Source organism: Equus quagga, chromosome 2 (genome assembly GCF_021613505.1).
Source record: "Equus quagga isolate Etosha38 chromosome 2, UCLA_HA_Equagga_1.0, whole genome shotgun sequence".
NCBI lineage: Eukaryota > Metazoa > Chordata > Mammalia > Perissodactyla > Equidae > Equus > Equus quagga.
This window is the reverse complement of record NC_060268.1, coordinates 39,477,301-39,504,760: the sequence shown is the minus strand read 5'-3', so window position 1 is coordinate 39,504,760 and position 27,460 is coordinate 39,477,301. Positions and strand designations below refer to the sequence as shown.

At 38.0% G+C, this 27,460-nt stretch overlaps 1 protein-coding gene across 2 annotated transcripts in view; it reads right to left on the bottom strand.

The window, feature by feature from the left end:
* The window catches only part of GANC (glucosidase alpha, neutral C), a 79,813-nt gene that overhangs the window by 36,151 nt on the left and 16,202 nt on the right, over positions 1–27,460 (bottom strand). For both annotated transcript variants that reach the window (XM_046649725.1, XM_046649733.1), the window contains exons 5-11: positions 27,009–27,191; positions 14,811–14,856; positions 12,299–12,365; positions 10,772–10,868; positions 8,765–8,945; positions 8,400–8,553; positions 1,407–1,642 (exon numbers count right to left, since the gene is read on the bottom strand). In XM_046649725.1, coding sequence (XP_046505681.1) covers positions 1,407–1,642; positions 8,400–8,553; positions 8,765–8,945; positions 10,772–10,868; positions 12,299–12,365; positions 14,811–14,856; positions 27,009–27,191 — 964 coding nt within the window. The remainder of the gene's footprint in view (positions 1–1,406; positions 1,643–8,399; positions 8,554–8,764; positions 8,946–10,771; positions 10,869–12,298; positions 12,366–14,810; positions 14,857–27,008; positions 27,192–27,460) is intronic.

The following is a 27,460-nucleotide window of genomic DNA, read 5'->3' as shown; positions in this document are numbered from 1 at the left end:
CCAGCAGGAGGCAATCTTCTTTTGCTTGGTCCGCTCCCCACCCTGACCTTTCTTGGCTGTTATGTTACTGTCCTGTATTGTGGTTGCTGTCTACTTGCCTTTCCCCCACTCACTGTAAGACCCTAGGGGGCTCATCTGCATATTTGTTTCATCTTTAGCACAGCATCTGGAACATTCGAAGGCCTCCATAAATAACTGCTTATATAGACACAGGTTCTTGAATCAGGCAGATCAGGGTTCAGATTCTTGCCTTGCTACTTACTCACACTTGTGGGCCCTTGAGCAAAATACAAAAGCACTCTAAGCCTCAGTTTCTTTATCTAAAAAATGGAACAACAAGATCTACCTCATAATTTTGCGATGACTGGATGCAATAATGTGTTTTATCATACTCCCTGGCCCATAGTAAGTGCTTGATGAATAGTAGCTATTTATTAATTGGGAAATTAGGAGTTAATGAGATTGGCTCTGGCCACCTGTGAAAGGCCTGGGGATCAAAGGAATGGGTTGAAAAGGCAACTTTGGTCTCATGGGGAGGGACTGCAGGGTCTGTTTACATGATACATATGGGGTTTCCTCCATTTTCCTCTCTCCATTTTCTTCTCTCCCTCCGTCTTCTCATTATTGCTGCTGCCACCACCACCATGCCTGCATTACACACTTTCCAGTGTCTTCTGCTCCTCCCCATTTTCTATTTTAGTTCTTTTCTTGGCCAGACTGACAAGTGGAGTCCATCAGGGAAGCATGCAGGAAAAATAGTGTAGTAAAGAATCTGACTCCATTTTTGACGGACTCTTCAGAGCACAAGCCCCACCACTTCCCCTTACCCTTCTGCCCACATCTGTGCGTGCCGACAAAGAAAGCCCTGATGCTCCCTCCTCTGGTGCCAGCAGGAAGTTCAAACCACACAAACCCTGGTGCTTGCACAGGAATCTTCACCCCACTCCCACCCTCTAACTACCATAAAAACTGAGCCAGTCTCCCTTCCCAGTTCTCTCAAGCCATTTTCAAACCAGCTTGGGAGGCAGCCCTGCTCTCCCCAGAATGCCTCACTATGTGGCCTTTTCATGCCCTCTTGCTGCCAGTGTGACATCATCAACTTTGACATCAGACCCACATTTTGCATAGGGGGCTCTATCACATTACTACAGGATGGTCACAACAAATGGGACTGAATGCCAGGCCCTTCACCCTTCTGAGGACCTAGACAACTAAGGCAGGGACGGATGGCATGACCACCTTTTCACCATTGCTTTTCTGGTATCACAGTTACAATTACATTTGAAAGTACTATGTCTATGGCCATTTTTTATCAGATAGTTCTCTCCCATTAACGTGCCAAGCCAAGTTTTAAAAATGAAAAAATGTTTGTAATTAAAAGGTTCAGAGGTACTGGCCTATTTTACCTTACGTTTTTTGCTCCTGAGCAGCTCTTGCATCCTTTTGGGGTTTGGGAATCTTTTCTTGTCCCAAGTGAAGTACCTTTTGCCCTCAGTGTGCTCTATGTCCAGCCACATGACGTCATAAGGAATGTCATGTTCATCAAATCCTGCATCAACTGCTTTTACATCTTGCTCATCTTCATAGTTCCAGCGGCACTGATGGTACCCCAAGGAGAAGAGAGGGGGCAAGGCTTGTGTGCCTAAAAGAGGAAGATGACAACTGAGCCAACTACCACCACAGTGATAATTACACATTTGATAAACATTTCTTGAATATCTGCAGGGTCTAAGCACCGAGCTTGGTGATTAGAATATAGGAGAAGAAAGCATAGACCATACCCTCAAGAAAGTGGCAATTTGGCTGATGAGGCCAGCATACAAATAAATTGCTCTGCTTTGACGTATAACTACTCTGGCAAAGGTATCAGCCTAGTGCTCTGGGAATACAGAGGGGTTAAGAAATTCTGCCTGTAGAGAAGTGTGGAGTTTTGAAAGGCTTCACTTGGTAGCAACACTTTGGTCTGGACCTTGAAGAATAAGTAGGCGTATACTAGGCAGGGAGATTGGATAGAGCATTCAGGCAGAGGGAACAGAAAAGACACAGAGGCACAGAAGTACATGATAAGCTTAGGGAAAAATAAATATTCCCGGGGAGTTACCTTGTGAAAGAGACCAGTAAAAGATGAAACTAGAGAGGCTCAGTTTGTGAAGAGCCCTGTAGTTCAGGCTAGGAATTCTAAACTTTCTGTTATAGGAAATCATCAAATGTTTGGCAAGATGTAACCTTAGCAGATCTATGTTTTAGAAAAATTAGTTAGGGAGCAGTGTTGAGACTGACTTGAAGGGAAAGAGACTGAAGGCAGGAAGAAGTGTCAAGACATTATTGTAAAAATATTTACTGATAACATGGAAGACTTCCGGTCAACCATTGGCATTTATCTCTTCCCCTCCTAAAGTCCCACTAATGTCAGAGTAAAGAAAAAAGAATAAAACCACAAAAACAAAGAGAATGACAGGAGTAATTTCAATTACATTTGGGAAGGTGGCAGGCAGGGGAGGGATGGTAACTCTCGAGCAAAGCCAGGGAAGCTCTCACCGGAGTGCCTGGGACAGGGATGGTGATGAGAAGAGCTCATCCCTGCTCCCAGAACACTAGCAGGCAGGAGAATTCCCCGCTTCCACTCCCAATACTAGAGTGTAAGACACATCCAGGCACCCAGGGCTTTCAGGCCAAACCTTATTCTTAAGCATGCAGGAATAGCCGAGGACCACCCAACATTTGAGGAAAGCCTCCAAAATGAGAGAGAGACCCACATAAAGGAATGGAACAAAAGGATCTCTGAGAAAACAGGGACAATACAAGGAACCAAAGTAAACATCAAAACATTATCATCAGCATCTCCAGGTAGACAAAAAAAGATATTGCACTCATAAAAAAAGACTGGGATAGCCTAAGACAAGAATAAAGATACTAGAAACAAGGAGCAATCAGAGGATAAGAAAGAGTTGGTAGAAATTGGAACTATGACAGCATAAATGGAAGACCTGGAACTTAAAATTGAGAAAATTGCTCAGAAAATAGACAAAAAAGGGAGGGAGATTATAAAATCTGTAGAGTAGAAAGAGAAAAAGGAGGGGAAGAAATTATCAAAGGAATAACAAAAGACTGTTTTCCAGAACTGAGGGCCACAATTCTCAAGACTGAAAGAGTCCACATCTAATACGCAGCACAAGGATTATTTTTTTAAAAAGGTTTATATCAAGGCATTTTATTGTAAAATCTGAGAATTTCAGAAATTCCAGAATATTAAAAACAAAGAGAAGATACTTAAGAGAGAAAAGATAGATCATATACAAAGGAACAGAATTCAGAGTGATTTTGGAGCAAGAATATAGAAGATAATAGAGAAATGCCTTCAAATTCTAAGAGAAATAATTTTCTGTTTTTTCTTTTCTTTTTTTTTTTTAGGAAGATTAGCCCTGAGCTAACTTCTGCTGCCAATCCTCCTTTTTTTGCTGAGGAAGACTGGCTCTGAGCTAACATCCGTGCCCATCTTCCTCCACTTTATATGTGGGACGCCTGCCACAGCATCGCTCGCCAAGCGGTGCCATGTCCGCACCCGGGATCTGAATCAGTGAACCCTGCCCGGGCTGCCGAAGCGGAACATGCACACTTAACTGCTGCGCCACCGGGATGGCCCCTGAGAGAAATAATTCTCAATGTAGCTAACCAAATTAGCAGTCAAGGATGAAGGCAGAAAAAAGGATGTTTTCATACCTGCAAAGACACCGAAAGTGTACTTCTAATGCACAGTTTCGTAGGAAACTGCCAGAAGATGCTTCAAACGAACAACAAACAAAAACAAGATAATAAACCACCAAAAAGAAAAATATGGGACCTAAGAAAGGAGGGATCTAACACCAGGAAACAGCAAACTTTAGTCCTAGGATGACAGCTGTGCAGGCAGCCTCGAAAGCTGTGGTCCACATGGGAGCAGGGCGGAGAAACTTGGGAGAGAAGTCTCCAGGGAAAAACATGGAATGGATAAAGCATCTGACACCCTTGAGCATTTGAAAAATGTAAACACTAAATCTTGACTGAACCAAAAATTATTGTATAACAATATGTGGAGGGAAAAGACGGAGGGATATTATTGAGCTAAATCTTCATCAGGAGTCAACAATCCATAAACTCATAAATGGGATTTCTTTGAACGTGGCAGCAGATCCAGCATTTCTGAAGCACTTTCCTATACACCAGGCTTATTCTCCCTAATAACAATGCTGAAAGGGCCTGCAGGCGGGCCTAGACAGTACTTATTCCTATACAGGTGTCTTCCCTTATGCACAAATTCTTTGTTGCTCCTCCCATCAAAAGTGGAATAAAATTCCTCTTCCCTCGAACATGGGCTGGACTCAGGGACTTTTAATAATGGAATGCAGGGGCCGGCTGGTGGCACAGCGGTTAAGTGCCACGTTCTGCTTCAGCGGCCCGGGGTTCTCCAGTTCGGATCCTGGGTGCGGACATGGCACCGCTTGGCATGCCATGCTGTGGTAGGCTTCCCACATGTAAAGTGGAGGCAGATGGGCACCGATGTTAGCTCAGGGCCAGCCTTCCTCAGCAAAAAAAGAGGAGGATTGGCAGCAGATGTTAGCTCAGGGCTAATCTTCCTCAAAAAAAGAAAAAAAAAAGAACGCAGGAGAGGTGATGCTGCATTACTTTTACTTTTAACACATTTATTGAGATGTAATTCACAGACCATACAATTCTCCCACTTAAAGCATACAATTCAATGTTTTTGGCATATTACATTACCAATTTTTAAAAATTGTGGTAAAATATATACTACATAAAACTTGCCATTTTAACCATTTTTAAGTGTACAATTCAGTGGCATTAATTACATTTGCAATGTAGTACAAGTATCACCACTAGCTATTTCCAAATTTTTATATCATCCCAAACAGAAACTCTGTAGCCATTAAGCGATAGCTTTCCATTATCCATCCCACCCTCAAGCCCCTGGTAACTGCTAGTCTATTTTTTGTCTGTATGAATTTGCCTATAGCAGGCACTTCATATAAGTGGAATCATACAATATTTGTTCTTTGGTGTCTGGCTTATTTCATTTTGCATAATGTTTTTAAGGTTCATCCATGTTGCAGCATGTCTCAGAACTTTATTCCTTGGATGGCTGAATAATAGTCCATTTTATGTATATACCACATTTTGTTGATCTATTCATCTTTGATGGGCACTTGGGTCGTTTCCATCTTTTGGCTATTGCGAATAACGCTGCAATAATCATCGGCACACAACTATCTGTTCGAGTCCTTGCTTTCAATTCCTTTGAGTTTATATCTAGGAGTGGGAGAGCTGACTTTATTAGTCAGGGTTCTGCAGAGAGAACGGACAGGATGTGCATATATGTGAATATATTAATACATATACAGAGAGAGAGTGATTGACTGATTTTAAGGAACTGGTTCACCTGACTGTGGGGGCTGGCAATTCTGAATTCTGCAGGGCAGGCTGGCAGGCTGGAGACCCAGGGAAGAGTTGAAATTGAGTAGGAAGGCAGTCTGGAGACAGATTCCTTTTTCTTTAGGGAATCAGTCTTTTTCTCTTAAGGCTTTCAAATGATTAGACGAGGCCCACTCACATCATGGAGAATAGTCAGCTTTACCTAAAGTCTACTGATTTAACTGTTAATCTCATCTAACAAATACCTTCACAGTGACACATAGACTGGTGTTTAACCAGATATCTGCGTAACATGACCTAGTCAAGTAGACACATAAAATTAACCATCACATTGGGTCATATGATAATTCTATGTTTAGCTTTTTGAGGAACTGCCAAACTCTTTCCATAGCACCTGAACCATTTTACGTTCCCACCAGCAATGTATGAGGTTCCAACTTCTCCACATCATCATCAACACTTATTATTTGCCATTTTTTTGAATTAGCCATTCTAGTGGGTATGAAGTAATATCTCCTTGTGGTTTTAATTTTCATGTTCTTTTTTTTTTTTTAAAGATTTTATTTTTTTCCTTTTTTTTTCTCCCCAATGCCCCCTGGTACATAGTTGTATATTCTTCGTTGTGGGTCCTTCTAGTTGTGGCATGTGGGACGCTGCCTCAGCGTGGTTTGATGAGCAGTGCCATGTCCATGCCCAGGATTCGAACCAATGAAACACTGGGCCGCCTGCAGTGGAGCGCGTGAACTTAACCACTCGACCACGGGGCCAGCCCCTAATTTTCATTTTCTAATGACTAAGAATGTTGAGCATGTTTTTCATGTGGCTGTTCATCCATTTGTATATCTTTTTTGGAGAAACGTCTATTCAAGTCCTTCGCCCATTTTGGAATTGGGTTGTCTTTTTGTTGTTGAGTTGCAAGAATTCTTTACATATTCTGGACACCAGATCCTTATCAAACATATGATTTGCAAATATTTCCTCCCATTCTGTAGGCTGCCTTTTCACTTTCTTAATAATGTCCTTTGATGCACAAAAGTTTTTAATTTTAATGAAGTCCAACTTATCCATTTTTTTCTTTTGTTGCTCATGATTTTGGTGTCATATCTGAGAATCTGTTGCCAAACCCAAGGTCATGAATATTTACCCCTGTTTTTTCTTCTAAGAGTTTTATGGCTTTAGCTCTTATATTTAAGTCATTGATCTGTTTTGAGTTAAATTTTTGTATATGGTGTAAGGCAGGGTTCCAACTTCATTCTTTTGCACGTGGATATCCAATTGTCCCAGTACCATGTGTTTAAGAGACTATCCTTTCCCCATTCAATGGGCCTGGACTTCTGTTGAAAATCAATTGGCCGGAGATATATGGGTTTATTTCTAGACTCTCAATTCTGTTCCACTGGTCTATATGTTTGTCCTTATGCCAGTACCACACTGTTTGGGTTACTTTAACTTTGAAGTAAGTTTTTAATTTGGAAAGTATGCCTCCTGCAACTTTGTTTTTTGTTTCTTTTTCAAGACTGTTTGGCTATTCAGGGTCCTTGCAATTCCATATGAATTAGAAGATCAGCTTTTCCATTTCTTTAACAACAGCCATTGGAATTTTGGTAGGAATTGCAGTGAATCTGTAGATTGCTTTTGGTAGTATTGCTATCTTCTAATATTAAATCTTCCAATCCATGAACATAGGATGTCTTTCCATTTATTTTGGCTGTCTTTAATTTCTTTCAGGAACGTTGTATAGTTTTCAGCGTACAACTCTTTCACCTCCTTGGTTAAATTTATTCCTAGGTATTTAATTTCTTTAGATGTTATTGTAAGTGGAATGTTTTCATGATTTCTTTTTCAGATTGTTCATTGCCCATGTATAGAAACACAACTAATTTTGTGTTGGTCATGTACCCTGCAGCTTTGGTGAATTTATTTATTAGCTCTAGCAGTTTTTTTGTGCTTTCTTTGGGATTTTCTAACATGACATCATCCGCAAATAGAGATAATTTTACTTCTTCCTTTCCAATTTGGATGCCTTTTATTTCTTTTTCTTGCCTAACTGCTCTGGCTAGAACTTCTAGTACAATGTTCAATAGCAGTGGTGAAAGCAGGCAGCCTTGTTTTGTTTCTAATCACAGGGGAAAGCTTGCAGTCCTTCACCATTGAGTATGATGTTAGCTGTGGATTTTTCTTAAATGCCTTTTATCATTTTGAGGAAGTTTCCTTCTATTCCTAGTCTTCTGAGTGTTTTTATCATGAAATAGTGTTAGATTTTGTCAAATGCTTTTTCTGCATCAGTTTATATGACCTTTTATATCTTTTAAAGATAAAAATGCTTTAGTGCTAAAGCCAGTGGTATATATATATATATATATATATATATATATATATTTTTTTTTTTTTTTTTTTGAGGAAGGTTAGCCCTGAGCTAACATCTGCTGCCAATCCTCCTCTTTTTTTTGCTGAGGAAGATTGGCCCTAAGCTAACATCCATGCCTATCTTCCTCTACTTTATATGTGGGACACCTGCCACTGTATGGCTTGCCAAGCAGTGTGTAGGTCTGCACCTGGGATCCAAACTGGCGAACCCCCGGGCTGCCGAAGCAGAATGTGTGAACTTAACCACTGCGCCACCAGGCTGGCCCCCAAGGTATATTTTAAAATGGAGAAGAGAACAGAGAAAAGTTCAGGTTGGGATACTGGTCATCTGAGATAAAGGGAGAGAAAGTCCAGGTGTTAAAGACTCCAAGAAAGGCAGACAGTGAGCATTAGGGATTAGAGAATGGAGAATTCTAGCCTCAGTGCAACGTTTAGCCAAGTTGAATGGGATGAAGATGAGAGGAGAAATGCTTGCTTCTTAAAAAGCTTAGGTAAGTTGTTTATAAATGCTATATAATTTACAATAAATATTAACTTACAGTGATAATACATGGGATAGAGGAAATATAATGGAACAAGAAACTCGCACTTCCACATGCAAGTACCTGTAAGGTGCGAGTACTGCTTGAAGACGTCAGATGGTGTAGGTCCTGTCAGCAGAAAAACATCAATGATTCCACTCTCTGACATCCAGTGCACATCGGTCCGAGATGTGACCTTTTGTTTGGCAGCAGCTGGGCCCGTCTGGGTCAGTGTGTACTGGAAAAGGAATGGAACACAGGTCTGAAAAATTCCCCTCTAACCTATAACACCCATCCATATGTAACAGTCTGTTGCTTTAGTACATACTAAATTTCACTGACTAGACTGGCGGCAGAGAACTGCCACTACAAAGCCCAGAGCCAAGACTATACTTCACTGGTTTTGTTTCTTCTATAAGCATGACACACAACCATGATCCATAGCTCACCTTTACTTCAGGCTCTGTATTGATCTCCACTAGTGTTTCTGAGGCATTCAGCCAAAAAATGCCTAGAGTCCTGCCCAGTTTGTGGGCCAGGAGATAAGGCACTGAACCATAAATGCCCATTTTGTCATGTATTTTATATCCATAAACATCCAGGTTATAAAGACGGTAAGCATCCCCATCACTGAAACACACAAAGGATTATCATCAATTACCATCAGAAATATACTATTAATGAATAGTATAGCTCCACTCACCCCTGCAAACACTTGGGTCCTACGTTATCTTGCAAGGTTCAACTCTTACCACTTGCCTAAAAGTTTCCTGACCCAACCTGGGTGAATATGATCCTAATTAATTCCTTTGGCCTTTAATTCCTTTAGCATAATTCCTTTAGAATTAAAGGATTTAATTCCTTTGGCATCCCCTCATGCGACAATTGGCATGCATGATCTCATATCTTAGATATCTTTTCTGAATATCTCTTGTGAGGTGAAGACTGTTTCCTGTGAATCCTCCACAATAGCAAGCACACAATAGGTATGACTGACAAATTTTGTGAGTATTTCTCTGCTGCTAAAACAAAATCATAGATAGTATGCTAACAATGCTTTCACAGGGCTGAGTAGGGAAAGATTGGGAACTGAACTGGGGTGGGGAGGGGGCATAGAGCTCAAGTTGGTGTGAGAGCATCATGGCCATCATGCTTCCTGATTCACCTGTCATTATGTCTGCTGGTCACGTAAAAAGCATCTGAACCTGGCAAACACGATCAGACTCTGTTTCTCTTCGGTTTTGCTTCCTCTGGCATTTATTTTTCAATAGTGTTAGTTTGAAATGAACTTCCTGAAGGAATCAAAGGTGATATTGATTCTGGCCCTGATATCAGTTCCCCTACATTAAACCCAGCATATGTGGGGTTAAAACCAAAGCAGTCTTTCCCTGCTTACTCCCTGCCTTCCTGGCTCCAGAATCCACTATCTGCCATGGAGACAAACAGCCAAGGACAGCCACCTGGATTCCATATTGTCTCCTCCTCCTGCCTGTAAACAGTGTCCCAGGGCTGAAGGCAGGCTGGTGGGAAAGCTCCGACCAGCAAGGCCACTGACTCCCCCACCATCTACAAGTGGCCACATTCTTCACAAATCTTTAAAACCCCTGGCCTCCCATCTTTCAGGAAGACAAGACAAACTGAGACAAATTTGAGGGCTCACTCTCATATCCCAGCTGATATCATCTGAAATGAAAACCCTTTCCTTGCCATAAGCCTGGCATTCCAGTTTTTATTTGGCCCCTCTTTTTAAAAATAATTAATTAATTAATTAATTTTTTGAGGAAGATTAGCCCTGAACTAACATCTGTGCCCATCTTCCTCTACTTTATATGTGGGACGCCTACCACAGCTTGGCTTGCCAAGGGGTGCCATGTCCGCACCTGGGATCTGAACTGGTGAACCCCTGAAGCAGAATGTGCACACTTAACCACTGCACCACCGGGCTGGCCCTATTTGGCCCGTCTTGTGCGGCCGGTAAGGAACCTATGTTTGTAGGTACTAACAATATGAGATGCTGCACTTTTCCATTTTCTGGCTCACTCTTGTTTTTTGGTAAAAGCCTTTTTCTAGGTCAGTGATTTTCACAGTGTATTCTCCCAGGGTTCCACAGAAAGGCCTTGAGAGGTGAAAGCAAAACCCAGGGAGGAAATGTGATAAAGATCTCCCCACCACTTCAACCACAGCAGCTCTACATTTTTACTTCCTCTGTATTTTTAGGTTCAGCATTACAGTTTTTATAATTGTTTAATTTTTGCCAAAAAATAAAAAAAAATTGAACTGTTTTGCACAATCATTCAAGGAAGATTCTTAAAGATCTTTAACAAGGAGGAAGCAATAACAAGGGGGAAAAGGCCAGGAACATATTAGCACTGGCTCAGATATCTCACATATTTCCCTTTTGAAATTTCCAGCCCAGAAACCAGAGCCTCCTGTAAGAATTCTTGTTGACACTTTACCCAGTATTTTTAAGTTGGTGTGATTCTGCATGTTGCGGGATCCCATAGAGATGCTCAAATCCATGCAAGGAGAAATCCAAACCAATGGAGGCAGGACCTGTAGGGACCAGGATACTGACTGAGTTTTGCTTCTCAGTGGGACAATTAATTAAAAAGAGACTGAGTTAACTACGAGTATAGCAAGATGACTAGGGATCGAGAGACCTGAGCTTGCTCTGATCAGTCAGTAATCATGGGTGCTGACTCCCTGTAGGATATTATATTCAGCTATTGTGGGGATACAAAAATGCACAAGGCAAAGCTCTTGTGACTTATTAATTCTATTTCCTTAGCTGTGTGCTGAAGGTGTGTCCTCATTTACAGTAAATCTCTTTTCTATCTGTAAAACATGGCTACAAAGTTTTAGATATTTTTTCTAATCTAAATTTTTCTAAAATATACTGCACACTTAGTTGCTTTAGGAAACAAAGGATATTGAGCAATTTTAATCTTTGCTAGATGAAAGACTGGGTATCTTCTGCCTGATCATTTATTCTTACTGTGTACAGGGACTATAATGTCAAGGGCACCAGGAGGACCTTTCCTGGCTCCTCAAAATGCCCCTTTCCTGTGATTGTGGACATATAAATTTCCTTTAACCAAAACAAAGTCCTGTATTTAACAATTATTTTAGAGATATGGGGAAAATGCAAGTAACTAGGAGAGAGAACATTGACTTAAATTCACTCTCAGGTTAAAAGTATTTGACATCAAATGGTCCTTATTTGGAGGAGTTTATGGAAAGAGGTGCTACAGAGAAGGTAAAAGAAGATTATGATGTTAAAGAAAGGAGAGCCAGAGGGCCCTCCTACTTATAAATTTTGAGCACATTGTTGGGTCCTGATCATTATACCAGGCTATAGAAACAGATGCTAGAAAAGGGATTCTCAAGGAGTTAGGGAGGGTCTGTTATCCTACAGGATAGGGAGGAGGAAGAAAAGTGAATATTTTTTCCAATTACATAAGCCCCAAGCGTCTGAAAGGTATTTCCTAAAGAGACAAACTCTGCCCCACCTCCACCCCCCTCGCCCTGTACCACTAAGCCTAGTGAGAAATGCTACAGATGGACATGTGATGCTTGTGTGAATGATGGGGAGGCCTGGAAAAGGTTGAGAACCACCGCTTTGGAATGTTGGAGCTAACGAGCTCTAGAAGTTGGTTTCTTATCACTTGATACTCATAAAAATAGAATGTGGAATTTGCAGCTGTCTGATATACTATATAACGCAAGCAGTGTGCTCATCCAAACCCCTCCATGAGACCATAAGCTCCATGAGTCCTATCCTTCTCTTATACTCCCCACAGAAAGCATATACTCACTATTTTTCTTTGGGATGCATTATTGAAGAATAGGGGCCCTGAATCTGAGATTTCTGTTTACCTTACAGAAATCACTTGTTTAGGCGCTCCACTCAAGGGACTTTTAGATAGAGACATTTAGCCATTTTGGAAAGATTTGTTTTAACACTACATCAGTTTCAATTTTACCGTTAACTTTGACATCCACAAATTTTCCGAATTTCTCCTCCCACAGGCCCAGATCCTCTTGATTTTCCTGTTGGTACAAAAACAAGGAGCAAATTGAGTTTATACATTGCAACAAATGTGGTTACCACACTGCACATTTTATTTGGATTATTAAAAAATTAGACCAAGAAAATGAGCTCATCTTTTAAAAGAACAGTTTGTGATGTCAGTATATTTATCACATTAGATCTGTGTTATACATAAATGCCAATAATTACCCTTACGAACTAGAGCTTACATGAATATATTTTTTATTGTGGTAAAATATACATAACATAAAATTTACCATTTTAACTATTTTTAAGTGGCATTAAGTGCATTCACATTGTTGTGCAACCATTATCACCATCCATCTCCAGAACTTTTACATCTTCCCAAACTGAACCTCCTTACCCATTAAATAATAATTCCCCATTCCTCCCTCCCCCCAGCTCCTGACAGCCACCATTCTACTCCATGTCTCTCGGAATCTGAGCACTCTAGATATCTCACCTAAGTAGAACCATACAGTATTTGTCCTTTTGTGACTGGCTTATTCCACTTAGTATAATCTCTTCCAGATTCATTCATTTTGTAGCTTGTGTCAGAATTTTCTTCCTTTTTAAGGTTGAATAATATTCCATTGTATGTATGTACCACATTTTGTGTGTGCATTAATCTGTCAATGACACTTGGATTGCGGACCGCTTCTACATTTTGGCTACTGTGACTAATGCTGCTGCTATGCACATAGGCACACAAATACCTGTTTGAGTCCCTGCTTTCACTTTAGGATATAGACCCACGAGTGGAAGTGCTGGATCATACTGTAATTCTATGACTGATTTTTTGAGGAACTGGCACACTGTTTAACATGAGTATCTTTACACGAGCCAAAATGATGTAACAGCACTTCGAAAAATGCAGTCTTTACGTACATAAGATTTTTTTAATTCTTTTTTCCTTGTAAACACATGAGGCAAAACATTTAAAATCAAATAACTTAGGTCTGTTTTGAGACCCTAAGCACAGATTTTGACCGAGATGGGCACTTTTTCCCTTGCTGCAATCAGCCAGACTACTGGCTCCGTTCCTGTGCTGGCTTGAAAAGGCAAGTCAACTGGGATGGCGACTGCCCAGGTTCATAATGTTTTGATTTAGAGCTATAAACTTTCTCAGCTTTACAAAAGTCTCCTTTTCTCTGGTAGAATGAAAAAGTTTTAAAAAAAATTGTATATGTGTGTAAAATATATATTTCCTTTCAAAAATGAGCCCTTTGCCCATTTCTAGGTTGTTTCTTCACAATTAAAGCTTCCGTAAAGTGAGTCTGTGTTTTTTATTCAATCACTCCTGAATTCTTAAGGTAGGGATTATTTTCCTGAGGTCCATGGATGGGCGTTACAGTTTGGGAACTCCCTCAAACAGTATGAAAAAAATTCTTTTTCTACGGAGATGGTTCACAGCTTTCATCAGATTCTTGCAAGGGGGTCTGTGACTCAAAACCACTGAGTTATCTAACAGAGGTCTTCTAAAAGCTGATTTGACATATTGTCACAAAACTGGATAAGGCTCTGTCTTACTTGTCCGAAAATGGAAAAATTATTCTCTTTCATACTCATCAACATGGGTCAGTTCTTAAGAGGAAGAAACATTTGTCCTTATAGCACTGAAAATATTTTTCACCATTCCTGGTGGTCATAGCTACTGTCAGGGCTCCTTTGAAGATTCACGTGGCTGTGGATGAAGAGAAGATTTCTGGAATGTCCATTCTCTATAATTCAGCCAAATAATCTTTTAAAAACAGAAATCTGACCATGTATCTCTGCTACTTAAAACCTTTCCACAGTTTTCCTTTGCTTTTAGGATAAAGTCCAAAAGAGTTAACATGACTTAGAAGAACGTAAGCTCCATGATGATATATATATATTCTTTATTTCTTCAAACGTGCTCCTTCTTACCTCAAGATCTTCGAATATGCAATTCCCTTTATCTGGAATATTTTTTTCCCAACTTGTTGACTAGTTAATGTATCCTCATACATTTTTAACATTATTTCCTTCAGAAGGTCTTTCCTGACCCTCATCTTGGTCAAGTTCCTTGTATTCTCCTATAGCACCCTTTTGTAACACTCCTCATGCTCATAATTACTTAGTGTTTGTCTTTCTCAATAGATACTGTTTTATGAGGACAGGCTGGGCTTTGTTTTATTCACTGCTGATTCACCTTGCCTAGCATAATTTTTTGTGCCTGGCACAAAGCAGGTCTCAGGATTTATCTGCTATATGAATGAATGAATACATGAATGAACAAATGCATGAAAGAAACAATGAGATGATAAGGTGAGCAAAAAGGACAGTTGGTCCCATTGACGTGCAGTATAGTATTGATAAAGTACCCCTCTGTAGAGGAAGGGAAGAACAGCCCCATTATATTCCACATAATGATGATGACAGTGAAGAAGATAAAAAAAGATAAACTGCTCAATCTAGATTACCTGAGAGGTGTCAACTGATGCATCCTCCTCATTTTCTTTGGTAGCTCTGTTTTAATAGAAATAAAGTTGTTTCACTCATGGCAAGACTGACAGAATTCTGTTTAATGATAAAGATTTTTATTTCCAACTTTTGAGACCCCATAAATTATATCTTTTACCTTATTAAATAACATCATTATAAAAATAAAAATTTATGAAATTGAACATTTATGATGAACATTAATCGAATAGCTTGATTTCTTATAAAAATGTAGATATATTTGTATTTTCTAATTAACCCTTTAAAAATATCTTTATCAGTTTTTTATTATAAATATAATACATGCTCATAATATTTAAACAAAACATAAGCAAGCAAGGTAGAACACAGGTCCCCTCACCCAATGTCACCCTAGTGCAGAGCAACATAATATACTGTCTTCCAGAACGACTGTGACAACTTACTCTATCACCCACAGTCGTATTTGAGTGCTCATTTCTCCCCATTCTTAACAATACTGGACTTTATGGATTTTTAAAATCTTTGCCAATCTAAAATCTTAGGAAAGATAATGGTTTTCAATTTGAATTTCCACCATTAATGATGTAGATTATCTTTTTATACATTAAGTGGTATTTCTAGCTCTTCTTCTGAGAATCGTCTATTCATACTCATTACACATAATTTTTTCTTTAGTGTAAAACAGAGCATGCACATAGAAGAGTATATAATGTCTGTGCAGAGTTTAAAGCATACTACTAAAGTGAACAACTGTGAACCCACCAGCAAGCATAAGCAACAGAAATGACTTGTTCCTCTGGAGTTCCTGTGTGCCTCTCTTCAGATGCACCTGCCTCCTCCCCCCACGATTCAGAGGTACCCACTTAACTACATTTTCTGTGCGATCAGTCCCTTGCTGTTTTTTATAGTATTCCCACAAGTGTATGAATCCTCAAACATATATTATTTGGTTTTGCCTTTTAAAAAAAGTTTTATACAAATAGAAGTATACTGTATATATTCTTTTGTAACATGTTTTCTCACTCAATATTAAAAATTTTGATATTCATATATTAATATGCATTGCTGCAGTTTGTATCTCCCATTTTTATTTGCTTGTTTTTTTTTATTGATTTGTATAAACTCTTTCCATATTGTGCATATTAATTTTTGATTTCTTATATATGTTAAAAATTTATGGTGAAATTTAAGGCAAGTGGTATGTTGCTTTTTAATTTTTTTAATTAATAAACTTTATTTTCTAGAGCAGTTTTAGGTTCACAGCAAAACTGAGCAGAAAGTACAGAGAGTCCCCATATACTCACCGTCCTCACGCACTTACAATCTCCCTCACTATCAACATCCTGCATCAGAGGAGCACATTTGTTAGATTCAATGAACCTACACTGACACATCATTATCACTCAAGGTCTCTAGTTTATATTAGGGTTCACTATTGGTGTTGTACATTCTATGGATTTTGACAAATGTATAATGACATGTATCCACCATTGTAGTATAGTCCAGAGTTTTCACTGCCCTAAAAATCTTTTATGCTCTGCCTTCTCCTCCCTGCTTCCCCCATTAGCCCCTTTAACCACTAATTTTTTCACTCTCTCTCTAGTTTTGCCTTTTCCAGAATTTCATATAGTTGGAATCACACAGCATGGAGCCTTTTTCAGATTGGCTTCTTTCACTTAGTATTATGAGTTTAAGTTTCCTTTATGTCTTTTCATGACTTGATAATTCTTTTCTTTTAGGGATTGAATAATATTCCATTATCTGGATATACCACAGTTTATCTATTCACCTACTGAAGGACATCTTTGTTGCTTCCAAGTTTTGGCAATTATAAATAAAGCTGCTGTAAACATCCGTGTGCAGCTATTTGCATGGACGTAAGTTTTCAGCTCCTTTGGGTAAATACCAAAGAGCACGACTCCTGGATTGTATGGTAAGAGTATCTTTAGTTTTGTAACAAACTGTCAAACTATCTTCCAAAGTGACTGCACCATTTTGCATTCCCACTAGCAATGAATGTGAGTTCCTGTTGTTCCACATTCTTGCCAGCATTTTGCTGCCAGTGTTTTGGATTTTGGCCATTCTAATAGATGTGTAGTGGTATCTTATTTTAATTTGCAATTCCCTACGACATATGATGTTGAACATCTTTTCATATGCTTACTCGCCATCTTTATATCTTCTTTGGTGAGGTGTCTGTTCAGGTCTTTTGCCTGTTTTTAAATTGGATGTTCATTTTCTTGTGGTTGAATTTTCAGAGTTTTTATCAGATGTGTCTTTTGCAAATATTTCCTTCCAGTCTGTGGCTTGTCTTCTCATTTTCTTAACATTGTTTTTTACAGAGCAATAGTTTTAAATTTTAATGAAGTCCAATTTACCAATTATTTCTTTCATGGATTGTGCCTTTAGTGTTTTATCTAAAAAATCATCGCCATACCCAAGGTCATCTAAATTTTCTCCTACGTTATCTTCTAGGAGTTTTATAGTTTTGCATTTTAGACTTAGGTCTGTGATCCATTTTGAGTTAATTTTTGTGAAGGGTGTAAAGTCTGCGTCTAGATTCATTTTTTTGTTTGTAGATGTCCAGTTGTTCCAGAACCATTTGTTGAAAAGATTATTTTTGCTCCATCGTGTTGCCTTTGCTCTTTTGTCAAAGATCAGTTCACTGTATTCATGCAGGTCTATTTCTGGGCTCTCTATTTTGTTCTATTGATCTATTTGTCTCTTCATTCACTAACACCACACTGTCTTGACTACTGTAGCTTTATAGTAAGTCTTGAAGTAGGGTAGTGGCAGTCCTGCAACATTGTTCTCCTTCAACACTGAATTGGTATTCTAGGTCTTCTTCCTCGTCACATAAACTGTAGAATCAGTTTGTCAACATCCACAAAATAATTTGCTGGGATTTTGACTGGGATTGCATTTAATCTGTAGATCAAGTTGGGAAGGACTGCCATCTTGACAATATTGAGTTTCCCTATTCATGAATAGGGAGTCTCTCTCCATTTATTTAGTTCTTTGATTGCTTTCATCAGAGTCTTGTAGATTTCCTTATATAGATGTTGTACATATTTTGTTAGATTTATAACTAAATATTTCATTTTTGGGGGTGCTATATAAATAGTAATGTGTTTTAATTTCAAATTCCACTTGTTCATTGCTGGTATATAGGAAAGTGATTGACTTTTGTACATTAACTTTGTATCCTGCACCTTTGTTACAATTGCTTGTTAGTTCCAGGAGTTTTGTGTGTGTGTGTGCCAGTTTTGGATTTTCTACATAGACAATTATGCCACCAGTGAACAAAGTGAGTAGTTTTTTTTTTTTTTAAAGATTGGCCCTGAGCTAACATCTATTGCCAATCTTCTTTTTTTTTCTTCTTCTCCCCAAAGTCCCCCAGTACATAGTTGTATATTCTAGTTGTAGGTCCTTCCAGTTGAGCTATGTGGGACGCCACCTCAATATGGCTTGATGAGCAATGCTAGGTCCATGCCCAAGATCCAAACCGGTGAAACCCTGGGCAGCCAAAGCAGAGCACAGGAACCTAACCACTTGGCCACATGGCAGGCCCCCACAAAGAGAGTTTTATTTCTTCCTTCCCAATCTGTATAACTTCTATTTCCTTTTCTTGTCTTATTGCATTATCTAGGACTTCCAGAATGATGTTGAAATGTGGTGGTGAGAGGGGACATCTTTGCTTTGTTCCTGGACTTAGTGGGAAAGCTTTGAGCTTCTCACCATTAAGTATGACAGTAGCTGTAGGATTTTGGTAGATGTTCTTTATCAAGTTGAGAAAGTTCTCCTCTATTCTTAGTTTGCTGAGAGTTTATACACGAATGGGTGTTGGATTTTGTCAAATGCCTTTTCTGCATCTATTGATATGATCATGTGATTTTTCTTCTTTAGCTCGTTGATGTGATAGATTACATTAATTGATTTTTGAATATCAAACCAGCTTTGCATGCCTAGGATAAATCCCAGATGGTCATGGTATATAATTCTTTTCATATTATAAATTGTTGAATTCAATTTGCTAATATCTTGTTGAAGATTTTTACATCTATGTTGATGATAGATATTGGTCTATAGTTTTCTTGTAATGTCTTTGTCTTATTTTGGTATTATGGTAACGTTGGCCTCATAGAATAAGTTAGGAAGAATTCCCTCTTCTATTTTCTAGAAGAGATTGTACAGAATTGGTATAATTTCTTCCTTAAATGTTTGGTAAAATTCACCAGTGAACCCATCTGTGCATGGCACTTTCTGTTTTGGAGGGTTATTAATTATTGACTCGATTTATTTAATAGATATAGGCCTAGTGAGATTGTCTATTTCTTCTTGCCTGAGTTTTTGCAGATTTGGTGTTTTAAGGAATTGTTCTGTTCCATCTAGGTTATCATATTTGTGGGCATGGAGTTGTTTATAATATTCTTTTATTATCTGTTTAATGTCCACAATACCTGCAGTGATGTCCTCTCTTTATGATATTATTAATTTGTGTCTTCTCTGTTTTTCTTAGTTAGCCTGGCTAATGGCTTATTGATTTTATTGATCTTTTTAAAAGAACAACTTTTGGTTTTGTTGTTCTCTTTTGATTTCCTGTTTTGAATTCCATTGATTTTTCCTCTAATTTTTATTTCTTTCTTTTGCTTACTTTGGATTTAACATACTCTTGCTTTTCTAGTTTCCTAAGGTGGAAGGTTAGATTATTGATTTTAGATCTTTCTTCTTTTCTAACATATACTTTCAATGCTACAAATTTCCCTCTAAGCACTGCTTTCACTGCATCCCCCAAATTTTGATAAGTTCTATTTTCATTTTCATTTGGTTCAAAATATCTTTAACTTTTTTTTGAGATTTCTTGTTTGACCTATGTGTTATTTAGAAGTGTGCTGTTTAATCTCCAAGTACTTTGGAATTTTCCAGCTTTCTGCTATTGATTTCTAGTTTAATTCCACGGTGGTCTGAGAATAAGGATTGTGTGATTTCTATTCATTTAAGTTCGTTAAGGTGTCTTTTATGACCTCAAATATGGTCTATATTGGTGAATGTTCCATGTGAGCTTGAAATGAAAGTGTATTCTACTGCTGTTGGATGAATAAGTCTATAGATATCAATTATATCCAGTTGATTGATGGTGCTGTTGAATTCAACTACATCCTTACTGATTTTCTCTCTGCTGGATCTGTCCATTTCTGATAGAAGGGCATTAAGGTCTCTAATTATAATAGAGGATTCGCCTATTTCTCCTTGCATTTCTATCAGTTTTGCCTCACTTATTTTGATGCCCTGTTGTTAGGCACATACACATTAAAGATTATTATGTCTTCTCAGAGAATTGACTCCTTTATCATCATACAATATCCTTTTTTATCTCTAATAACTTTCCCTGTTCTGAAGTCTGCTCTTTCTAAAATTAATATAACTACTCCCCCTTTCTTTCGATTAGTTTAAACATGGTATATCTTTCTCCATCTTTTTAATTTTAATCATATGTGTCTTTATATTTAACATGTGTTTCTTGCAGACAACATATAGCTATGTCTTGTTTGTAGGTCCATACTGACGATCTCTGTTTTTTGAGTGGTGTATTTAGACCCTTGACATTCAAGGTGATTATTGATATAGGTGGATTAATCTCCACCATATTTGTTACCATTTTCTATTTGTTGCCCTTGTTCTGTTCCTATTTTTGTCCTCTACACTTTTTCTGCCATCTGTGGTTTTAATTGAGCATTTTATATGATTCTATTTTCTCTCTTTCCTTAACATATCAATTATACTTCTTTTTAAACTATTTTTAGTGTTTTTTCTAGAATTTGCAATATAAATTTCCAACTAATTCAAATCCACTTTCAAACAACACTATACTGCTTCACAGTATAGTAGTTGGTATAGTGCAAGTGCCTTATAATAACAAAATATTCTTAATTCTTCTCTCCTGTCCCTTATATCATTGGCTGTCATTCATTTTACACATACATAAGCAAACATAAATAAATATACATATACACATATGTACATAAGCATATACAATTGAGTACATTGTTGCTATTTAATTTTGAACAAACTGCTATCTGTTAGATCAAATATGAATAGGAAAAATAAAAGTTTTTATTTTACCTTCACTTATTTATTCTCTGATGGTCTTTCTTTCTTTATGTAGATTCAAGTTTCTGACTTATACCATTTTCCTTCTCTCTGAAGAACTTTTTTAAAACATTTCTTGCAAGGCAGGTTATTGAAAACGAATCTGCTTGTCTGAAAAAGTCTTTATTTTTTTGTCTGTCTGAGGAATTCTTTTCTCCTTCAGTTTTGAAGGGTAATTTCACAGGGTATAGAATTCTAGGTTCATAGTTTTTTCCTCTCAAGACTTTACTTTATTCCCCTCTCTTCTTGCTTGCTTGGTTTCTTAGAAGTCAGATAGAATTCTTATCTTTGCTTCTCTATAGGTAAAATTTTTTTCTCTGGCTTCTTTCAAGATTTTTACTTTATATTTGATTTTCTGAAGTTTGAACATGATATGCCTGGGTGTCGTTTCTTTTAGCATTTATCCTACTTGATGTTCTCTGAGCTTCCTGGATCTGTGGTTTGATGTCTGACATTAATTTTGGGAAAATTCCCAGTCATTATTGCTTCAAATATTACTTCTGTTCCTTTCTCTGATTCTTCTCTTTCAGTATCCCTTTTATGTGGTATATCTTTTGTACTTGTCCCACAGTTCTTGGATAGTCTATTCTAGGATTTTTTTCCCAGCATTTTTCTGTTTGCTTTTTATTTGGATGTTTCTATCATCATATCCTTGAGCTCAGAGATTCTTTCCTCAGCTGCATCCAGTCTACTAATGAACCCATCAAAGGCATTCTTCATCTCTATTACAGTATTTTTGATCTTTAGCATTTCTTTTTGTTTTTTTAACTTTATTGAGGTAGAATTTACATACAATAAACTGAACATATTTTAAGTGCACAATTTAATAAGTTTTGGCATATGTATACACCCATGAAACCATAAGCACAATAAAGATACCGATCATCCATTACTCCCAAAAGTTGCCTTGTGTCTGTTTGTAATCCTTCCCTCCCCACCTCTTTTTGTATTCCCACTCCCATCCTCAGGTAACCACTTTGCATGTGTAGAATTTTATATAAATGGTATTGTACACTATGCTGTTTTAGGGTTTTTTGGTGAGGAAGATTGGCCCTGAGCTAACATCTGTGCCAATGTTCCTCTATTTTGTATGTGGGATGCCACCACAGTGTGGCTTGAGGAGTGGTGTGTAGGTCTGCACCTGGGATCTGAACCCGTGAACCCCAGGCCGCTGAAGCGAGGCACACGCATGCCACTGGGCCAGCCCCTGTTCTGGGTTTTTTAATAATACATTTTGGGTTAATTTTTTATTTTGGGTCAAAGTTCATAATTATTTTGATATTCATTCATTTTATTAAGTGTATCAATAGTTCGGACCTTTTTATACCTAAGTAGTATCCCATTTTATGGATATACCAGTTTGTTTATCCATTTACCTACTGATGGACATTTGTGTTGTTTCCAGTTTTTGGTTAGCACAAATAATGCTGCTATGAATATCTGGGTACACATCTTTGTAGCGACATACACTTTCATTTCTTGTGGGACACTCTCTAGCTATGGAATGGCTGGAGTATATGGCAGATATGGTAGATATTTTACTTTTTAAGAAACCCACAAACTGTTTTCCAAAGTGGTTGTACCATTTTACATTCCTAAAAAAGAAGAGTATGAGAATTCCGGTTGCTCCACATTCTTGTCAACACTTGATATGGTCTGCCTTTTTAATTTTAGCCATTTTAATAGGTCTGTGGTAGTATGTCATTATTGTCTTAGTTTGCAATTCCCTATTGACTAATGGCATTGAACATATTTTTCAAGTGCTTATTTGTCACTTATATATCTTCTTTGATGAAGTATCTGCTTAAATCTTTGGTTTATTAGATTTTCTTATGATTAAATTTTGAGAGTTCCTTCGCTATTATGGATACAACTTCTTTATAACATATATGACTTGCAATTATTTTCTCTCAGGCTATGACTTATCTTTTCATTCTCTTCATAGTGTCTTCCAAAGGGCAGGTGTTTTTACTTTTGTTTATGTCCATTCTATTAGTTTTTTCTTTTGTGGATCATGCTTTTGGTGTCTTATCTAAGACATCTTTGTCTAATCCAAGGTCATCAAGATTTTCTGTTATTGTCTAGAAGTTTTAGGTTTTAAATTTAGGTCTACATTGTATTTTAAGCAATTTTCTTTTGGATTGAAGTTCATTTTTTGCTAACAGATACCCAAATGTTCCAATACCACTTGTTGAACAGACTATTCTTTCTCCACTGAAATGCATCTTTGTAAAAGGTCAGTTGTCCTTATATGAGTGGATCTATTTCTGGACTCCCTATTACATTCTATTGATTTATTTACCTGTCTTGTCTTTATACCAGTGTCACACAATGTAGCTTTATAATAAGTCTTGAAATAGGTTAATGTTAGTCCTTCAGCTTTATTCTTCTCTTCTCGCATTCTCTTTGGTTCTTTCTTAGAATTTCCTTCTCTCTGCTTACATTATCCAACTGTTCTTGCATGTTGTTTCCTTTTTCCATTAAAGCTCACAGCAAGTTCATGATAGTTTTAAAAAAATTCCTGGTCTGATAATTCCAACATTTCTGCCATATCTGACTCTGGTTCTGATGCTTGTTTAGTCTTTTCAAACAGTGTTTTTTTTCTTTTTGTATGCCTTGCAATTTTTTTGTTGAAAAGTGGACAGTATGTACTGTGTAAAAGGAACTGCAGTAAATAGCTATTTAGTAATGTAGTAGCAAGGTGTGGTGGGAGCGGAAGCTTTCCGTAGTGTTGTGATTAGGTCTCCGTCTTGGTGAGCTTGTGCCCTTGAACTGTAACCTCTACCTGTGCTTCTCAGCTGTTCTCTGCCCACCTCAACCCACTCAGGAGATGGTTGGAGTGAGGTATTTCCCTTCCCCTACATGGAAGGTTAGAGAGAGCTGGAGTTGGGTATTTCCCTTCCCCCAGGTAGGTTAGGCTCTGATGAAACCCCAGCTGTTTAGGCTCTGGTAAAGTAGTTTCTCCTGAGGGCAGTGCTTGTTAAGAAGAATAGAATGCTCTGGCATATTTCAAAATGGTTCCTGTATTAGTCAGAGTTTTCCAGAGAAACAGAACTAATAGGATATATAGAGATGTATAGAAAGAGATTTATTATGAGGGATTGGCTCATATGATTATGGAGGCTGAGAAGTCTCACAGTCTGCTGTCTGTAAACTAAGGGGCTCGGGAAAGCCGATGGTATAGTTCCAGTCCAAACTGGAAGACCTGAGAACCAGGGGAGCCAATGGAGAAAGTCCTAGTCCAGGTTCGAAGGCCAGAGAACCAGGGGTCTACGGTGTTAGTCCTGGTCTGCGTGTGAAGGTCCGAGAACCAGGATTGCAGAATCTGAGGGTAGGAGAAGATGAACATCTCCACTCAGCAGAGAGCAAGTTCATCCTTCCTCTGCCTTTTTGTTCTGTTCAGGGCCTCAATAAAATGGATGACGCCCACCTCCTTTGGTGAGGGTGATCATCTTTACTCAGTTTACCAATTCAAGTGCGAATCTCTTCTGGAAACACCCTCACAGACACACCCAGAAATCACGTTTTACCAGCTCCTGGACATTCCTTGGCCCAGTCAAGGTGACATATAAAATTAACCATCACCAGTCCTTTTCCTGTACCCCTGTCGGGAGCACAAGGGGATTTTGCTCTAATATTCACTTTGAGAGCCTGGAGATAAAACACACCAAAGTGTGAAGAAGCCCCATGATTAGGTTCCCCTGAAGTTTCTAACTCTCAGAGTCATCCACACTGAGCCTCCAGCAATTTGTCAATTGCAGTTTAGATTTTCCCACCCAGGCGCTGGTTCCCAGGAGGTTTCTGTTCGTGGGTTTCTGCTCTGGTAAATTGTGATTCTCTGTATCCGCCTATCTGTCTCTCCAATTTTGGGGGTAGCAGTTAGCCCAATGACCTCATTTCTCTCATGGATCTACTAAGAAGAGTCGTTGATTTTTCAGTTTGTTCAACTTTTTACTTGTTAGGACTTTGTGGCAACTTCTAAGCTCTTCATACACAAGACCGGAAATTAGAAGTCCTTGCCTTTCCATTTTGTTCAAGTTTTTTTTTTAATTTTTGGTGGCTATAATAAAGTTTAAAATTTTTAAGTAATCAAATCTATCAGTCCTTTTCCTCATGGCTCTTCAGATTTGTCACACTGAAAAGATTATTAAAATAGTCAATATCTTCTTGTATTTTTATGTTTTTTTATGTTAATTTTTATTCATCTAGAATTCATTTTTGCTGAAGTTGAGAGGTTAGGATCTAACTTAATTTTTTCCAGGTGGATAATCTGATTTTCCTAACACAAATATAAATACAAATGGTAGAAATACAAACTAGTATACAATCTCTTGGAAGGCAATTTGGCAATTATCTATCAAAATTACAAATGCACAAACTATGTGATCAGCAATTATACTTCCATGATTCTAGTATACGGATATACTTGCACGTACGCAAAATGACACATATACATGGTTATTCGCAACAGTTGTAAAACAAGATTAGAAACAACTTTCAAGTCCATCAATAGCAATTTACTAAATGAATCATGGTACAACCATACAATAGAAGTTATGTAGCTGCTTTAAAGAAATTAGGAACTATCACATTGGCAAAGGAAGAAAGGCAAGGCACAGAATGACGTGTAAAGGTAGTACCATTTGTGTTGGGAAAGGAAAAAACAAAGAATATATACCTTATTGTGTAGGCATAAATTATCTCTGGAGGGATACATAGTGAACTGGAAACACCAGTTACTTTCAAAGATGGAACTGGGTAGCTCAAGGATAGATGGTGAGGGAGACTTTTCACCCCCTCCATATATTCCCTTTTGTACCATGTGCTTATTTAAAAAATAAATAGGGGCCGGCCCGGTGGGCAGCGGTTAAGTTTGCACATTCCACTTCGGCAGCCTGTAGTTCGGATCCCGGGTGTGGACATGGCACTGCTTGGCACGCCATGCTGTGGCAGGCATCCCACATATGAAAAGTAGAGGAAGATGGGCATGGATGTTAGCTCAGGGCCAGTCTTTCTCAGCAAAAAGAGAAGAACTGGCAGCAGTTAGCTCAAGGCTCATCTTCCTCAAAAAAAAAAAAAAATAAATAAAAATAAAAAGGCCCAACTTAGATATCACCTCTAAAACAAAATAAAACAAAAAATAATGGGAGTTTATTAAAAGAAAAAAATGTTTTAAATATAAATAACCTGGGTACTGGGTACACAGGTATTAGTCATGTTATTAGTATTTTTCAATTAAAAAAAGATAATTGAAGAATATTCATAAGGTACTAACAAAGTAGGTGGCAGGATTATGGTTATTTTTTCTTCTTTTCAATATTTTCAATTTTTCCTACAATGAACACATACTATTTCTGTGATAAGAAAATAAGATTTTTTAATATTAAAATTTAAAAATAAGTTGAAACCCAGAAAAAAAAATCACTATGTGGGATTAAAAATAAGCTGAAACCCAGAAAAAAATCACTATGTGGGAATAAGGAATGTTGAATGCTCTCTGCAGATCATAAAAAACGTTCATTATTAGAATAAACATAGAAAGAATTACAGACTAGAGGATTTAAAAACAATATTGGTAAAAATGGAAGAAGAATCTCCTCCTTCTCCTACTTCCTAATTCATGTGACCCCCACACAAACAGCTTTGATCAGTGGTTGGTCCCAGAAAATTCCTAGACAACTATTCAAGTCTAGGGTAACTCATGTTATTGTAAGGGGGTAAAGTGAAATCCTGAAGACGTGTTAGTTCACATTAACATTTATAAAGTCAACAGAGTGCTTTTTTAGAAGGGTGGGGAGGGTAGAGAACGCCATCAGTCAAAAACACAGGATGTGTTAAGAGTGTTATGTTTGCAAAAGTCTGGGAATCATTCTTGTCATCAAGCCTGCATTCACCTGCACAGGTGAAAAGACGAAATTTCTCAGAACGATATTCCAGCAAATAAGGCAAATCAATTTTCTATGGGGATATATTATCTATTTAGGCAACTAGTATTCACAATCAGGTTTTTTTAAGTTCTTTATGTGTCAAGTAATGTGCAAAAATACCTTTGCTTGAGACGAATTTGCAGGTGCTCAAAGTACAATTGGCCCAGGGAGTTTATGCTCATCACGACCTCCTCTTCAGACACCAAGTCTACCTTGAATGGGTTTGCCGTAATATGACACTTCAGATCTCCTTTGCCATCTGCCAACACCAGACTGCCTGAGTCCCCTGAGCATGAAGTCAGCCTAGAAAACAAAGCAGGAAGAGAAAAACAAATTGTTATCGGTTTACATGGCTCAATGTGATTCTCAATTCAAATTAATGAATTAGTAAATCAATACTCATGCGACATAGCAGACATAGATAAGGCAGTGGAGAGCCATGATTGAGAGCACGAGCTTTGGTGTCAGAGAGGCTGGACTGAACACAGCTCTACCATGCACTAGAGGTATAACTTTGGACAAGTTAATCCATCTTTCCTCATCTGTAAAATGGAAACAATAAAAGCAAGAAC